Source organism: Myotis nattereri, assembly GCF_964212035.1.
Source record: "Myotis nattereri genome assembly, chromosome: 5".
Lineage (NCBI taxonomy): Eukaryota > Metazoa > Chordata > Mammalia > Chiroptera > Vespertilionidae > Myotis > Myotis nattereri.
Window position 1 is genome coordinate 32657599 of NC_138080.1, and position 17720 is coordinate 32675318.

Sequence of the window (17720 nt, forward strand, 5' to 3'; positions counted from 1 at the left end):
CGCGCCTGTTCCGGGTGTGGGGTGTCCAGGCGGAGGCAAGACAGGCACGGTTCCCGCCCAATTCGAGCCCACATACTCTAGTGGGGCAAAAAGACAGTCACAAATGCAATATAGAGTAAGCTCATGATAAATGCTGGGAGACACCACCAAAAAGGTAGGAGAACACCCTACTTGAGGGAAGGGTTTTTGGAGGAGGTGATGGTTAAGGTGAACCTCAGGGGACTCAGCCACATGAAAATCGAGGGATGAGCTCACTGCACGGTGATGAGAGAGGAGACTGGTGGGCATGTGGGGTTTGAACAGGCCAACAGGAGCGGGGGCCAGTGTAGCAGATGGCAGGTGCTCGCCCTCCAGAGGCAGGAGCCTGTCAGGGACCCTGCAGGGCCCCCGGGCTGCCTTGACACATCACTCAGGATGGGATTGCTGCATAACAGACAGCCCCAAGTTAGTGGCTTAAAATCATGAAGATGCTCTGCTTCCCACGATCCTGCATCCCTGGGACACTCATTCCATGTAGTGTCTGCTGAGGCTGGGACCCTGAGGGTGGCCTCTTCCCTCACCGTCTGGGACACACACATAGACGTCTCCAGGGTTGCCAGGTTCATACGCTCGGCAATGCCACCAGAGACCCACCCTCAGCTCACGATCCTCAGACCAGCAGGTGTCATGGTCACGAGCGAGCGGCCCGAGCTCTACCACCGCAGGCGGGCTAAAAGTAACCACGGAGAAGAGACAAGGCATTTGCTTCCTGTGCCTCCTTTCACTCGGCAGGAAGCCGTCTCTAGAAGCCCCTTGCAGGCTCCCCTCAGGCCTCATTCCTACGTCAGTCCTGGGAAGGACCCCGGTGAGCTGTGACCACCAGCATTGGCTTCCTCCCTCTGAGCACAAGTGGAGTCTTTTACGAAGAAGAAATGTAGGCCGCGGCCAGGGTGGCTCAGTTGGTTGCGCATCATCCCATGCACCAAAGGATCCACAGAGTCGATTCCTGGGCAGGGCACCTGCCCAGGTTGTGGGCTCAATCCCCAGGGGGCTTGCAGGAGGGGTTGGTACCAATGTCTCTCTCTCACTCTTTTTCTCTCTCCCCTCCCTCTTCCTTCCTCTCTCTCTCTCTCATCAATAAGAACATTTTTTTTTTTTTAAGAGAAGGAATGTAGGATAGAGTCGGGTCTGCTCCAGCACTGAGCCAAGCTCCCAATCTAACCATTCATGCCACAGCCCTTTCTGAGAGCCTTCTGTGGGCCCTGCCATTCTAGGTACCAGGATGTGCAGGATGGGACACTCACAAGCCCTCATCTGAAGAGGTGATTTCTACAAAGCAGAGGAGAAAATAAGTGAGTCAACAATGTCACTTTAGGTGATGACAACGTAAAACCTCGGAGAAGTAAAACAAAATGCTGGGATGCAGAGGGACCCAGGACTGGGGCTGCCTTCCCGAGTAGAGCTGGCCTGGGACTCGTGGGGGCAGAGATTGCAGGCAGAGGGACCAGCAGTGCAAAAGCCCCGAGGAGGGGTACACACCTGGCATGTTCATGGAGAAGTGACAGGAGGGGGCAAATGCGGGGCGGAGGTTGGAGGAGTGAGTGGGCCCCACACAGGACCCAGTGGAGGGGCGCTGGGAGGAGCTTCAGCAGTACCCAGTGCCGAGCACCTGCAGAGTGGAATGTGGATGCTGAGAATGCGGGCAGGCCATTCTCCTGTTGCCGGGCGACCACAGACACATTGGGTGTGTTGGGAGTAAGGTTGAAGGGCTGGCGGAGGGCCCCGTTCATGGGGGACTATCGGCAAAGTTTGCTCAACCCTTACCATACCTCGAAGGCTGAGGACAGCTCAGGAAGGGGACAGAAGGATGATCCTCTGGGCCTCCAGAACCCTGTGTATGAGGGCCTCCGCTCCACGGACCTCAAATACAAAGACCTAGATGATGGGAAACTGGGGTTCGAAGACCAGGAAGAGGAAACTCCCCCTGAGGAGGTGACCGAGGAAGAATTTACAGATGCCCAGGAGCCAGGAGAGGCCCTCCTAGCGGTGAAGAGGGCCCTGGAGAAAGATGAGGAGGGTGTGATTGAGATGAGGTGGGTATGGGGAGCGGGGCTCAGGCACTGGGGAGAGAGCCTATCCCCACGTCCACCCTCTGTCCCCGTGGCCTCTGTGTCACTGCTGTTAGTGTGGGTCCTCCCCCCGCCCCCCGGCCCATGTAGTCATTCTAGGGTGAGGGTACCAGACAGAGCGGGCAGTACCCCCACTGGCCTCTGAGGCGAAGTTGGCAAACACGATCTCTGTCGAGGCAGCAGGTGAGTTACAGTGGGAAACCCTACGAAAGCTCCGATTTTGGAGTCAGACAGTGTTTAGATGCCAGAGTTGAGAGGTCAAGACAGGTGGCCCTCACTTAAGAAAGAAATGGGGACAGTCCTGGCTCAGAAGCTGCCGCCGTTCCCACTCTACAAATTGCCAGAAAAGTTGAAGGTGGCTGGGAGCTCACGAGCTGGTGGAACCGAGAATTGGGGAATCAAGCATTTGGGGGACTGATTTTTGGCAATTGATGGTGTCCTGGAAAGAGCCAGGTGCCCCTCACCTGTGGACTCAGTGTGTGCATCCCTCCCTCCCTCCACTGGGCCACGTTCTGGGCTCTTCCGGACTGTGGCTGTCTAGGCAGGAAGGCGGCCAGGGGGTCAGCAGGAGCTGGCCAGTGCCCTCCCCCATCGGCTGCCCTTTTTGTGGGGGAAAAGGTGCAGGCAGTGACAGGGCCCAGGGAGGACATCTGAGCCCAGGGCCACAGGAAGTGAGGAGAAGGCCCGCTCCTTCCATAGTCTGGGGGCTGCCCGGGGCCTCTCTGTGGCTCAGTCCCCCTGGGGGCCTGGATACACAGGAGATGAGAAAATGTCGCATGTAATAACTGCAGCCATCCTGCGAGGTGGGGGCGGGTCTCCATTCCATTTCACAGAGAAGGGAGCGAGGCCAACTGGCCAGGGTCACCCATCTGGCTGCCGCTGGAGTGAAGGTGGCAGTCCGCCTCTTTGGATGCCAGAATTCGCCCCCAGAGAGGCCTCTTCAGAGGGCGAGGAGATTCAGGGGGGCTGGAAGGCCAGGGACTCCGGCCTCACCATCCAACTCTCCCCAAGCCGGCTGTCCATCACCCAGAGGTTCCCCAGCACCTTCATGAGAAGAGGGAAGAAGAAGAAGAGGCGGCTTCTTGAACTGGCAAAACCCAAGACCAACTGGCAGACCTTGAAAAACAAGTGAGCAGTTCAGGTGGTCTTGCTGGAGGTGGGGATGGGCGTCTGCGAGGAGGAGAGCAGCCCCTGGGGGTCCCATCTGTCACCTGCATGGTAAATTTGGGGTGAAGAGTGAGGGTACCAACCATGAGGGTTTGGGGGGGCGTGGTGGCCGGCAGTGGCCTCTGGGTGCTGGCCCAGGAGAGTGAGGCCCAGGAGAGCACGTGGGAGCTGCAGAGCAAGGCAGGGGCTGGGCTGTCTCATCGCAGGATGGGGTGCCGCTGTAAGGGCTTTGTCTGGATCTCCCCATGCATGACGAACTTGCGGTTCTGTGTCTACTGGTAAGTCCCAGAGTGTCTCCTCTCTCCACCTCCTGCCCGTGTTGGGGGGAACAGCCAGGCCCCAGGCCCCTTTCCTTAGTTACGCCTTTTCCCCAGCTCCCCACTTCGCTGCACATCCGCCTTGCTCACAGTCATCTACACTGCCCCCTGTCTCTAAGATGCTCCTCCCCATGTCCCTCTCTGACCTGCCCCTCTCTTGTGCCTCCACATTCTCTCCTTCCTTCCCACTGGTCACTCCGCCAGGTCTTCCTCCAGCCACCCTGCCTCTGCCTCGCTGTGTCCCCGTCTGCACGTGTGTCTGTGTTTGTGGGGAGCCCTGAGTTTTGTTTCAGAGCAGGGCTTAGGAAGCCTCTGCCCCGGCTTCCCTCACCCTGAGCCACGACTGGGTGCATTCCAGGCCATCCGTGTATTGGACAGAGAGATTTCTGGAAGACACCACCCTCTCCATCACGCTGCCTGGTAGGTTGAGCCCACTCACCACCTCCACTTCCCCATTAGTGGCCGCCTGGCTCAGGGATTGGCCACAGGTGGCCCTTGTCTCAGCCATGGCTCTCGGCCACTCTGTCTGACATGCTGCTCCTGTCCTCCTGGGGCTGGGTTGCCCCCATCTCACCCCAACCCGTGCCCTGTTCAGACTGGGGAGACCTTGGGGATGCCCCTAGCCCTAAGGCCCCTGGGACTCCCTCAGGCTCCGCCCCTCTCCTCCGTATATCTCCCAGGAGTGTCTGTCCTCCACAGCGTTCCAGGGCCTCATCTCTGGACACGATAACCTCAAGAAGCCAGAGCCAGATGGAAGCTGGTCTTGGGGGTGAGGGGTGTGGGGCAAATTCTCCAAGGGAAACCCCAGTTGGCACCATAGCCAAAATGGGGGTTAGTATTCACTTTACAAAAAGGCTTTCTTCTTCCCTCTCACAATGGTTTCTATCCTCTTTGAGAGCAATGGATTCCTTCAAATAAAACATGTCAAGAAAGCTCATTATTGGAGAGGAGCGAAGGGCAGGGCCTCTCTTGGGGTTTAGAATCTCCCTCAGAGGGAGCACTAAGCCCCTGGGAACCCCAGGCCTGTGCAAACTTCAGGCCAAAATCCACTCTCCCAACCAGGGCGCTGTGGGAACCAGCAGGGCCCTGCTGAGGAACTGACCCAGCCCTGACGCTCCCATCTTGTGTGCTCGAGTGAGCGACTTCAGGCTCTGAGCCTGTTGTCCCTAGAACGGGGACAGCCAAAGTCACCTCTCTGTAAGGTGTCTAATACTAGCTGAACTGTGTGGGCCCACAGTTCCTCACATTTTGCCTCTTGCTCTAGCCCAGCGGTTCTCAACCTGTGGGTCGCGACCCCTTTGGGGTTCGAACGACCCTTTCACAGGGGTCGCCTAAGACCATCGGAAAACACATATATAATTACATATCGTTTTTGTGGTTAATCACTATGCTTTAATGATGTTCAATTTGTAACAATGAAATTGGGGGTCACCACAACATGAAGAACTGTACTAAAGGGTCGCGGCATTAGGAAGGTTGAGAACCACTGCTCTAGCCCATGGAAAGCTGAATTCAGTAGGAAGAAAACCCCAGGGGGTGGGCAGGTTTCAAGTTGGGACTGTTTCCCATTTGTGTAGCAGTGTCCCGCCGAGTGGAGGAACTTGCTCAACCCAAAAAGTTCTACACGGATTATTGCGACATCAATAGGTAAGGATAGGAGGGATGGGTAGGCACTCTGAGGGCAGAGTTTGGCAGAAAACCATTCTCTTCCCTTGACAGGCTGCAGCATGGGGGGAGGGAGGGTTCAGGTTCTAGGCTAGATAACCCAAGTCTAAGCTGGATGCCTGCAGGCAGGCACATGACTCTTGGGATCTCAGTTCTCCACCTGCAGAGCGGGTGGTAGAAGAGATCACACACAAAAGCTACTTAGTACAGTGCCTGTCACAGTAAGTGCTCAGTAATGTTATTTACCACTATCATGGGTTCTGTTGGCTCTGAAAAGCTAGCAATTGTAAGACATTTTTATTTTATGTACAATGAATGGCACAATTCTTGGTTATCACTTAGAACTTTTATGCTTCTCAAAAGTTATCTTCAAAGTTATTTAGCCACAAATTTTAATTACCTATATTAATGTATTCAGAAAAAGGAAAATACAATGGAACTAAATTAACTGAAGTGTGTTTGAATCACTTTTTAAAAAAATATATATTTTTATTGGTTTTCTTACAGAAAGGAAGGGAGAGGGATAGAGAGTTAGAAACATCGATGAGAGAGAAACATTGATCAGCTGCCTCCTGCACACCCCCAACTGGGGATGTGCCCACAACCAAGGTATATGCCCTTGACCAGAATCGAACTTTGGGACCCTTCAGTCCGCAGGCCGACGCTCTATCCACTGAGCCAAACCGGTTAGGGCTGAATCACTTTTTAAAAAAATCATTTTTTATTTTTCAATTACACTTGGCATACATTATTATATTAGTTTCAGATGTACACCCTAGTGATTGGACATTACATAACTAGGTGTTCATCCTGATAAATCTTGCCCCTATTGGACACCATCCATAATTATTAGAATATTATTGACTACATTCTCTATGCTGTACTTTACATCCCCATGACTAATTTGTAACAGCCAATTTGTACTTCTTAATCCCTTCACCCTTTTCACCCTTTCCCCAATCCCCTCCCATCTGGCAACCATCAAAATGTTCTCTGTATCTGTGAGTCTGTTTCTGTTCTGCTTGTTTGTTTATTTTGGTTTTTTATAGATTCAATTGTTGGTAGATATATATTTATTGCCATTCTATTGTTCATGTTTTTGGTCATTTCTTTTCTTCTTTTTCTTAAAGAAGACCTTTTAACATTTCATGTAATACTGGTTTGGTGGTGATGAACTCCTTTAGCTTTTTCTTGTCTGGGAAGCTCTTTATCTGTCCTTTAATTCTAAATGACAGCTTTGTTGGGTGGAATAATCTTGGTTGTAGGTTCTTGTTTTTCATCACTTTGAATATTTCTTGCCAATCCCTTCTGACCTGCAAAGTTTCTGTTAAGAAATTGTTGAGTCTTATGGGAGCTCCCTTTAGGTAACCAACTGCTGCTTTTATTTTTAATTTTTAAAATATATTTTATTAATTATTTTACAGAGAGGAAGGGAGAGGGATAGAGAGTTAGAAACATCGATGAGAGAGAAACATTGACCAGCTGCCTCCTGCACACCCCCAACTGGGGATGTGCCCACAACCAAGGTACATGCCCTTGACCGGAATCGAACCTGGGACCCTTCAGTCCGCAGGCCGACGCTCTATCCCAGGGGTCCTCAAACTACGGCCCGCGGGCCACATGCAAATATAAATATTGTATTTGTTCCTGTTTTGTTTTTTTACTTCAAAATAAGATACGTGCAGTGTGCATAGGAATTTGTTCATAGTTTTTTTTTAAACTATAGTCCGGCCCTCTAACGGTCTGAGGGACAGTGAACTGGCCCCCTGTTTAAAAAGTTTGAGGACCCCTGCTCTATCCACTGAGCCAAACCGGTTAGGGCCCAACTGCTGCTTTTAAGATTCTCTCTTTGTTTTTAAACTTTTGCATTTTAATTATGATGGGTCTTCGTGTGGGCCGCTTTGGGCTCACCTTGTTTGGACTCTCTGTGCTTCTTGGACTTTATGTCTATTTTCTTTATCAGGTTAGGGAAGTTTTCTGTCATTTTTTCAAATAGGTTTTCAATTTCTTGCTCTCTCTCTTCTCCTGATGCCAATGTTGGTACACTTGAAGTATCCCAGAGGTTCCTGACACTCTCCTCATTTTTTTTTTTTTGAAATCTTTTTTTCTTTTTGCTGTTCTGATTGGGTGTTTTTGCTTCCTTATATTCCAAATTACTGATTTGAGTCTCAGCTTCATCTACTCTGCTATTGATTCCCTGTAAATTATTCTTCATTTCAGTTAGGGTATGCTCCATTTCTGACTGGTCCTTTTTTATGCTGTTGAAGCTCTCACTAATTCATTGAGCCTCCTTATAGCCAGTGTTTTGAACTCAGCATCTAGTAGATTGCTTGTCTCCATTTTGTTTTGTTCTTTTACTGGAATTTTATTCTGTTCTCTCATTTGGGACATGTTTCTTTGTCTCCTCTTTTTGGCAGGCTCCCTGTGCTTGTTTCTATGTATTGGGTAGAGCTGCTGTGTCTCCTGGGCTTGGTAGAGTGCCCTAATGTAGGAGGTGTTCTGTACGGCCCAGTGGCACAGGCTCCATGATCACCCAGGCTGAACACTTGCATTGTGTCTCCCTCCATGTGGGCTGTTTTCACCCTCCTGTTGTAGTTGAGCCTTGACTGCTGTTGGCATGTCAAAGGGAGGGATTTAACCCCAGGCTGATCAGCTGCAAGGACTGACTGTGACCAAAGACCTTTGACCATCCATGGAGGATGAGCTGTGCAGGGGCCCACCCCACAGAGCAGGGCTCAATTCAGCAGAGCACTGATGCCCACTGAGCCCACCCCTTGAGTGTGTCACTTGTGGGCGTGGCTGGGTGGTGATGCTTTGATGCGGTCTGAAACTATCCACTTGGTGTGTTGGCTCTGGGACCTCCTGGGGAGTGCAGGCCAAGGTCAGCCACCACCTGTGTTCTGCCTGGGGCCACTCTGCATGAGCTACAAAGCGATCTGAAGATGGCTGCTACTTGTGCTGGGCTTGGAGGTGGCCAGGCGAGGCAAAGCTTTGAACCAAGGCTGGCTGCTGCTAGTGCTGGGCCTTGGGCCACTTAACAAAAGGTATGGGTTTGCTGAGGCCAAATGCTGCTTTTTTGAGATATTTTAGGAAAATGTGAAGCATGAGCCAAGACCGGACAAACATATGGAAAAGCCACTGGAAATAGCTTGGATGGGCTTGAAAGTTGGGTGGGTGAGGCCTCAGGGTGTCATGAGAGCGGGGCAACACAGAGGAGGCAGGTTGATGGTCTCAGGCATGGTACCCACATACTGGCTCTGTCGGGGGAGAGCTCATCAAAGGAACATGGCCTCCGCCAGCATGTCTGTCTGGGAAAAAGCAGCCACAGCAGGTCTTGTGTTGATGCTGGACAATTCAGTTTCTTCCTGTATGTCTTTGGTGCCTTTCAAGCTGCTGTCCCCGTGTTGGAGCTCTGAGGGAGTGAGCCTGAGTAAGTCTGTATGTGAGCCCTTATTTTAAAAATTCTCAGCTAAGGATATGTTTCCACTGATTTTGGAGAGAGAGGAAGGGAGAGAGAGAGAGAAACATCAATGTGAGAGAGAAACATCAATTGGTTGCCTACTGCATGCATCCTAACCAGGGATCGAACCTGCAACCTGGTATGTGTCCCAAATGGGAATTGAACCATGACCTTTTCATATAAGGGACAATGCTCTAACCAACTGAGTCACACCATCCAGGGCCATGTGTGGGCCCTATAAGAGGAACTGCCTGGGACTCAAGCAGTCCTCTGTCTCCCTTAGTCTCAATCCCCATTGGTTTCTACATCCTGAAGTTATGGGGAGTTCTCTTCTTGGCACTGGAACCCTGGGCTGAGGGGCCTGGTGTGAGGCTGGGACCTCTTGCTCCTCAGGGGAGATCTCTGCAGCCAAGATATGCGCCCCCCCCCCCCACATTTTTTTTTTACACTATCTTCGTATTTTTGGATTCTTTTTTCATTTTGCTTTTCAGGTTGGGTGTTTTTTGCTTCTTCGTATTTCAAATCATTGACTTGATTCTTGTGATCCTCTAGTCCAACTTTTTTTTAAATCCTCACCTGAGGATATTTTTCTATTGATTTTTAGAGAGAGTAGAAGGGAGGGAGACAGACACACAGAGAGAAACATCCATGTGAGAGAGAGAGAGACATCAATTGGTTGCCTCCTGCACATGCCCTGACTAGGGCCAGGGATCGAGTCTGCAACTGAAGTATGTGCCCTTGACTGGAATCAAACCTGGGACCCTTCATGCCGGGGGCCAACACTCTATACACTGAGACAAACCAGCTAGGGCTCTCTCCCAGTTTTTATCTGCCACACATGGGTGTGTGACCAGCCTGTTTTGTGTCTCCACCCAGTCTCGATGTGTCTCCTTCTTGAATTCCCTAGTTGTGGGACTTCCATCCAACCAGATTTCAGGTGTCTCTGAATGATGTTTGTTCTGCGGTTTAGCTGTAATTTTGATGTGGTTGTGGGAGGAGGCCAGTATTGCATTTACCTATGCTGCCATCTTGACAGGAAGTCTGAATTGTTTTTGATTCAGAGATGTTGACATGTTTCACACACTGTTTTTAAGCCTGTTTTTGGTGAAAATAACTTTTTTATTTTCATGCTGAATGATAACATAATCTGAAGATAATTTAAACTGCAATTAGACCACATCTGTAGAACCAAGAACACATATAACTCGACTTAGGCTATTTCAGTGAGAACAGCTACATCCACACACCAGCGAGGATGACTGTGGAGCTCCTGACGTCCGGCTGGCATGTACAAGCTGCATCCTGACCTCAGAGACGTGAAAATATAAAAAGTCTGCCTTAGATCAATGAAGCAGGGTTTTATTTCTAGAGCAGAGGCATAGCTGAGACCTGATTTTAGGAGGCGTGGGCTCAGCAAACCCAGTGGAAATTCACTTTCCCAGCTTTCTGTGACAACTGCTGGACACACTGCTATCTCTTGTGTTCAAGTCTGGACCCCGGCGATGATGTGGGAGTGGACAGAAGGCCCTGGGGGAGGGGGAATGACTTCAGGACAGCATATCTCCAGCCTTGTGAATTCATAGGGGCTCCTGATATGATTCTTTTATGAATCCCTTCTTGGAGGTGTTTTCCAAACCCTCCACTTTCCCTCCCTTATCCCAGGGAACAGAGAAGAGCTGAGAAAGAGATTACACACACACACACACACACTAACAGATATCTCCCCCTTTGGCTGAGCTAATGTCTCAAATGTTGATGTCCCCTAGGACTACCCACAACGTGCCCATTTCTCAGTGTACCTTTGACTACCAACTATCTAATCGCCTGAGGGAGCTGGCCACCCCGAAGGTCCGGAATAACATTTGGAACATAGACATGTCTGAGGTAGGTGACTGGCTCTCCTGAGAACCCCACTTCAATGGTAGGGGCACTGCCTGCCCTCAGTGGGCTGGGATCAGGGACCCAGACAGACAAGCGGGAACGGACTCCAGAGCAATAGACGAGTGGCTTTGGCCAGCTGTCTTATTTTCATCAATCTATACTTTATTTCATACACAGACCCATAAACCATAATCATCATGTTTTTAATATACATATACTAGAGGTCTGGTGCACGAAATTCGTGCACTGGGGTGGGGGGGTTCCTCAGCCTGGCCTGCACCCTCTTGCAGTCTGGGAGCCGTCAGTCGGACATCCTTAGTGCAGCCATGGAGGCAGGAGAGGCTCCTGCCACCACCACTGTGCTCACCAGCCATGAGCCCGGCTTCTGGCTGAGCGGCGCTCCCCCTGTGAGAGCACACTGACCACCAGGGGGCAGCTCCTGCATTGAGCGTCTGCCCCTGGTGGTCAGTGTGTGTCATAGCGACAGATCGTTGTTTGGTCGATTTGCATATTAGCCTTTTATTATATAGGATGGCATCTTCTTGCTTTTCCCCTCAATATTTGTTTTTGAGAGTACATCATGCTGATTTATGTAGAAGCAACATTTTAACTGCTTGGTCATGTTCTATCCTACAAACATACCATAGCTAGTTTACTCAGTCCCCTATCAATGGACAACTAGGTTGTTTCCAGCTGCAATGAATACCACTGCCCTCAAATCCTTGTACCCCCACTAGGTGTTTCTCTATATGGTGGTTATCGAGTGTGCACATACTCAGCTTTGTTTGAGATGGACAAATGGTTCTTCAAGTGCTTGTACTAATTTACTCTCCAACCAGCAATGCATGCGGACATCTCTGCTCCCACATTCTTTTTAAAAAAAATTGATTTCAGAGAGAAAGGAAGAGGGAGAGAGAGATAGAAACACCAATGAGAGAGAACCATTGATGGGCTGCCTCCTGCACGCCCCACCCTGGGGATCGAGCCTGCAACCCGGCATGTGCTGACCGGGAATTGAACCATGAACTCCTGATTCATAGGTTGACACTCAACCACCAAGCCATGCTAGCTGGGTTCCTCCCACATTCTTGCTAGGGCTTGACAATGTCAGACATTTTCATTTTTGCCTCATTTGCTTGCATTCAGTGATACTTTGTTGTTTTAATTTACATTTCCCTGGTCAATGGAGAGCATTATTGACCATTTAGGTTTACTGTCCTATATGATTAGCCTAGTCCCCTATGGATTCTTTTGGGTTATTGACCTAGAGGAGCTCTTTACATATGATAGCTACTAAGCCTTTTGTTGAACACATTGCAAACTAACTCATTTCCAGCCAGTCATCTGTCCGTTGGCATTGCTTATGGTTTGTTTGTTTGTTTTTGTTTTCTATCCAGGGGCCTCTGAGGCATTATGGACTGTTTCACTCTTTCCCCTCTCATTCTGTTTCCAGGTGTCCAAGGTGTCCAAGGCAGCCCAGATGGCCATCCCCAGTTCAAGGATCGTGCAGTTGGCAAAGCCCAGGCCTCCGGCCACCCTTTTGGAAGAATGGGACCCTGTGCCAAAACCTAAGCCACATGCATTAAACTATAGCCGGCTCCTTTACTTGGCCAGTAAGTAGGTCCTTGTGTCCATCCCCAGTGGACATAGGCAGGGGCGGGGAGCAGTCAGAGACTTGGACTTTAGGCTTGCTTCTGCCAGATGTGTGCTTTCCTCTTCATCTCCTCCCTTCGCTGCAGACCAGTTGTTGGATTCCTGTGGGTAAGTCGTACTGTGCAGGCTCCCAGGGGAAGAGAGGCAACTGTCAGAGGGGGCCATGGTCCTGAAGCTGAGTGCTGTCTGAGTGGGTCTCCTAGCAGGACAAAGGGGTGCAGAAGAGAAAGTTGGGGGGACAGGGCCAAGAATGAGGGAGCCAAGCTGAGGCGACGGGCAGCATTCTTTTCTAAGCCTTACCCAAGGACATGCTGGAGAGAGAGAGAAAGAGAGAGAGAGAGAGAGAGAGAGAGATCGAGATCAGAGAGAAACATAATTTGGTTGCCTCCAGTATGAGCCCTGACCAGGAATCAAACCTGCAACCCTTTGGTGCATGGAACGGCACTCAACCAACTGAGCCACTCTGGCCAGGCATGAAGGGCAGCTTTGAAGGGGTGTTGGCCTGATTCTCTTCTGTCCTTTAAAACAAATGAGATACCCAGTCTCGCCATGACAACAGTAATGTGTACCAGCTGTAGAGAATTGGAAAAATGCAGGCTAGCCTAGAGAAGAAAGGAACCCACCCAAACATAAAGCAGTTTTGTGTGTTTCCTTCTGGGTGTAACACTTGCAGAGCCACAAATGCCTGCCGTTGAGTGTGTGCCCATGAGTGTGCACGCTACAAGCGCTCTCCTGCCAGTCCCCTCCCGTCACACACTACATCCAATGCACTGACAACTCCTGTGGGCTTGGTCTCCTGAGCACATGAAGAACCCGCCCACAGCTCCCCCTGCCCTCCGCATGGCCCCCTAAGGTGTCCCTGGACCAGAGCAGTCACCTCCACCCTTATCCCTGGTGCCACCCTTGCCCGCTTCCCATGTGGCAGCCACAGAGGTCCTGCTAAATTTAAGTTGGATTCCCCCCTTCTCTGCTCATGACCCTCCCAGGGTCCTGGTCACTCTGTGTGGCCCACAGGCCCTTGTGATCTGTTCGACCCTTGCCCACCCCCTCTATGTGGTTCCTCTCCCGCTGCCTAGAACACTGATCACAGACACTGCATGGCTCACTCCTCTGCCCGCCATGGGGCGGAGCTCCAATATGTCCTCTAGGTGAGACTCCTCTGAGCGCCCTGCTTAACCCATGAGCTATGCCCACCTCTGGACACCTGTGTGCACCGTGACTGCTCTGAGCTCTTTTGTGCAGCATCTGCTGCATTCTAACATACATATTTACAATATATTGATGTGTCTCTTCATTCTCTGCGGTCTGTTATAAGCCAGGCCTGCAATGCCAGAGGCTTTGGAGATGCTGTGTGTCCCCTACTCCTGACAGATAATCACCAGAAGGTGTGACTGGCCATTCTGGTTCACTCTGCTCTGTCATCTCCCCAGTTTTCTATTTCCTGTGTTTTTTGGTTATTGATTTAGAGCAGCTTTTTATATAAGGTGATCCCTAATCCTTTGTTGAGCACATTGCAAAATACCTTCTCCCCAAACCCGTATTCTCTTTTAACTCTGCTTACAGGATCTTTTGTTTGTTTGTTTAATTCATTCATTCATTTATCCTTTCCCTTAATACTTATTAAATGATTGGTTAAATGAACAAAAACATATGAGTACATAGGCACTGCTTCATAAGACCATTTTGTTTCTCTCTCACATATACCTGGAATATAAATATATACACATTCGTACCTACACATTCATCTATATATTGATCCGTATTTCAGATGTACCTGTAAATACACATCCGTGTGTGTGTGTGTGTGTGTGTGTGTGTGTGTGTGTAAGAATGTGTTGGGTTGTGCTTTTCAAACAGCAAACTTCCACCCACTAATGGGTGTGACCAGCATTTAAAAAATTGAAATGATGACAAACGAAGAGCATGAACTATGTGGGTATGAGTCTATTATTCTCTGTGTGACCACATGTGTGTTGTGTGTGGTGGTGGATTTCATCAACAGAGTTTAATATTCCAGAGATGACAACAGTGGAAATACTCCAGAATTCTCACACAGGAGGGCAGAGAAGTCTGGGTTCTGGCCATGGTCTTCCCAGCCCCGCAAGGGGCCACTGAGGCCCAACTACTGGGGCCTCTTCCCTTTGGAAGGAATGGTCACCTGCCCGGCAAAGCCCTGGTACCGCCCGGATGGCCTTGCCCAGCATGGGCCTGTGTGGGCTTGTGACTGCCTGGGGGAAGGAACCCCACTCTCTTTCATCAAGGGCCCCTCCACCGAGCCAGGGCCTGTCCGCTGAGAAGGGGGGAGATGGCCTTTTCCATTTGCACAGGGGCTCTAAACCAGTGGTTCTCAACCTTCCTAACGCCGCGACCCTTTAATACAGTCCCTCATGTTGTGGTGACCCCCAACCATAAAATTATTTTCGTTGCTACTTCATAACTGTAATTTTGCTACTGTTATGAATCGTAATGTGAATATCTGATATGCAGGATGTATTTTCATTGTTACAAATTGAACAAAATTAAAGCATAGTGATGAATCACAAAAACAATATGTAATTATATATGTGTTTTCCGATGGTCTTAGGCGACCCCTGTGAAAGGGTCGTTCAACCCCCAAAGTGTCGCGACCCACAGGTTGGAACCGCTGCTCTAAACAAAGGGGTTAGAAAGGAGCCTGAGCACCCCTCAAAGCCAAGGATCCTGAGGCTTTCAGACACTGATGGCTAAGTGACCAGTCGTGATCACCTCCCTTCTAGTCCCTAAAGGAGGGAGTGGCAGTGAAAGGGACCCTGGCTGAGCCACAGTTCTCTGTACCTGAGAGCTGCCTGTCATGACAGCAGCCACTGGCCATGATTTCAATGCAATTAAAATCAATCTATCAGTTGATCTAAATCAATTAGTTGCTTTCATTAAAACTAAATAGAAGAAAACTCCAGCCCATATCAGGTGCTGCCGCATGTGGTTGGTAGCAGCCATGTTGCCAGCACTCCTGAGAGGGGCTGGCTGAGGCTGCAGTCATGTTGGACAGTGAGGGCAGGAACCCAGACCGAGGTGGGAGACTGAATCCTGAAAGGGCCTGTGCACCCAGGAGCTGCCCTGGATCCACACAGCAGGCCTGCAGGGCCAGCCAAGGAGAGCTGCCTCCTGTGGCCATTATTCACCACTTCTCCCCACCATGACATCAGAGGAGAGAGTGTGAAAGGCCTACTGAGCCCCCAGGACACTTTTGACTGGCCCCTCTGAGTCCCCTGTCCAGGATGTGACCATTTGAAATATTTTTTTCCTTACAATTTACCCTTTTATTATTATTTTTTTAAATATATTTTATTGATTTTTTACAGAGAGGAAGGGAGAGAGATAGAGAGTCAGAAACATCGATGAGAGAGAAACATCGATCAGCTGCCTCCTGCACATCCCCCACTGGGGATGTGCCCGCAACCCAGGTACATGCCCTTGACCGGAATCGAACCTGGGACCTTGCAATCCGCAGGCCGACGCTCTATCCACTGAGCCAAACCAGTTTCGGCCTATTTTTATTTTTTAAATACATTTTTATTGATTTCAGAGAGGAAGGGAAGGGGGAGAGAGAGAGATAGAAACATCAGTGATAAGAGAGAATCACTGATCAGCTGCCTCCTGTACATGCCGGGGTTGCGGGCCCCCTACTGGGGATTAAGCCCGCAACCCCGGCATGTGCCCTGACTGGGAATTGAACCCAGGCCAATGCTTTATCCACTGAGCTAAACCGGCTAGGGCCAATTTATCCTTTTAAAGTGTAATTCATTATACCTCCATAAAAAAAAAAGTACATTTCAATGCTTTTTAATACACTCAGAGTTGTGTACTCATCACCACAATACATTTTAGAACATTTTCATCATCCCAAAGAGAAACCCCCTATTAGCAGTCACTTTCCACCCTGTCCCCAGCCGCTGACACCCACGAACCCACTCCTGTCTCTGTGGGTGTGCCTGTTCTGGGCATTTCACATTGATGGACTCACACACTGTGCGGCCTTTTGTGCCTGGCTTCTCTCACTGAGCGTCATGGTTTCAAGGTCCATCCAGGTTGTAGGGAGTGTCAGTGCTCCGCTCCTTTTCATGGCCGAGGGATATTCCAGTGTGTGGATGGGACATGTTGTGTTTTTCCGTTCCTTCATCACTGGAGAGGCCCTTGAACCTGGGAACTTTGACCTTGCAGGTTGCTCTCCCTCGGGGGAGTGCCTGATGCTGTCACTCTCTCCTGCCCCTGTAGTGCCCAAGGCCCAGTCAGATCAGTGTGTTCCTGACCGAGATCCACGCTGGGAGGTGCTGGACGTCACCAAGAAGGCAGTGGCCAGCGCCCGGATCCGCTTGCTGGCCCAGCCCAAAGTGCGGAAGGAGCTCAATGAGGGCTACGACCCCTACTACATTTCCCCGGCTTCCCTGAAGGCTCGGGCATCCCCTCGCCTATATGAGCTCGCCACCCCCAAAAGCATCACCAAAAAAGTGTGACTGAACCCAGGCCGGGCCTCTGAGGCCTTATTCCCAGTAAACACCCAAGTGCATCCTAACCTTGTATGTGTGGCTGGCTCTGAGAATTTTGGCCTGGAGGGGGGAGGGCAAGCTGGAAGGCCAAAAGGATGAGAAGAGGAAAAATAATAATATTTATGTTCGCATCACCTGTGATTTGTACAGTCCTTTATTTCCACAATCACTTTTCCCCGCTGTCTTGACTTTCTCAGATGTCACACATCAGCCTCCCACAACTGCACAATTTCCCCCCGAATCTATGTCCAGACTTGCTTATCCAGATCCGTCCGAGGAACTACCAACCACTCATTTGTGCAAGACACCTTGGCCGAGCTTCATGCCCTTCCCACCTGCCTGCCATCAGGGGCCTTGTGGGGTGTACCTTCCCAGCTCGCTCCACGTCTCTGCTCCCGGCCACCACCTGAGTCCTGCCGGACGCCTCCGCCTACTCACGGCCCCGTCCTCTCTGGCTCTCCATAAACCACCTGCCCGATGCTCACAGCACTTGTAAGTCTGACATTTAAAATGTAGCGAACCCAGACTGTACTGTTCAAATTCTCCCCCAGCGCTCACCACAGGTTCAGAACCTGCAGACGGTCCATCATCATGAATTCAGAGCCCAAGGGCCGGCCATGGGTTTGAATACACCTTTCCACCCTCAGTCGGCACGCGCGTTCCTTGGTATAGACAGGGTCGCAGTGCCCGTTAAAACTCGCCCGACGGTGCATCTCGCAAGCTCCCCGATCGGTTCTTTGGAACACGGGATGGACCATCGCTGATGAAAAGCTGAGGAAAGTTCCAGAACCACGCTACCGACGTCGGTCCTGGCACTACCACTTGTGCATTGGGTGCCCATCTTTCTAGGCCTCAGTTTCCTCACCTGTAACACCGGGTACTTACAGTATTTAGCGAAGCTATTGGCAGGGGCAACTAGGACCAAAGCTCCCGACACAGGTGG

General features: G+C 50.4%; 1 protein-coding gene across 1 annotated transcript; it reads left to right on the top strand.

The window, feature by feature from the left end:
- Window positions 1-1767: 1767 nt before the first annotated feature.
- On the top strand, window positions 1768-16744 carry SPMAP2 (sperm microtubule associated protein 2; the record flags this gene model as incomplete). Its single annotated transcript, XM_081092736.1, has 7 exons — window positions 1768-2072; window positions 3039-3236; window positions 3951-4012; window positions 5170-5239; window positions 10484-10601; window positions 12052-12211; window positions 16506-16744. The coding sequence occupies 7 exons, from the start codon at window positions 1768-1770 to the stop codon at window positions 16742-16744; spliced, it is 1152 nt and encodes a 383-aa protein (XP_080948862.1).
- Between the last annotated feature and the right edge of the window lie 976 nt (window positions 16745-17720).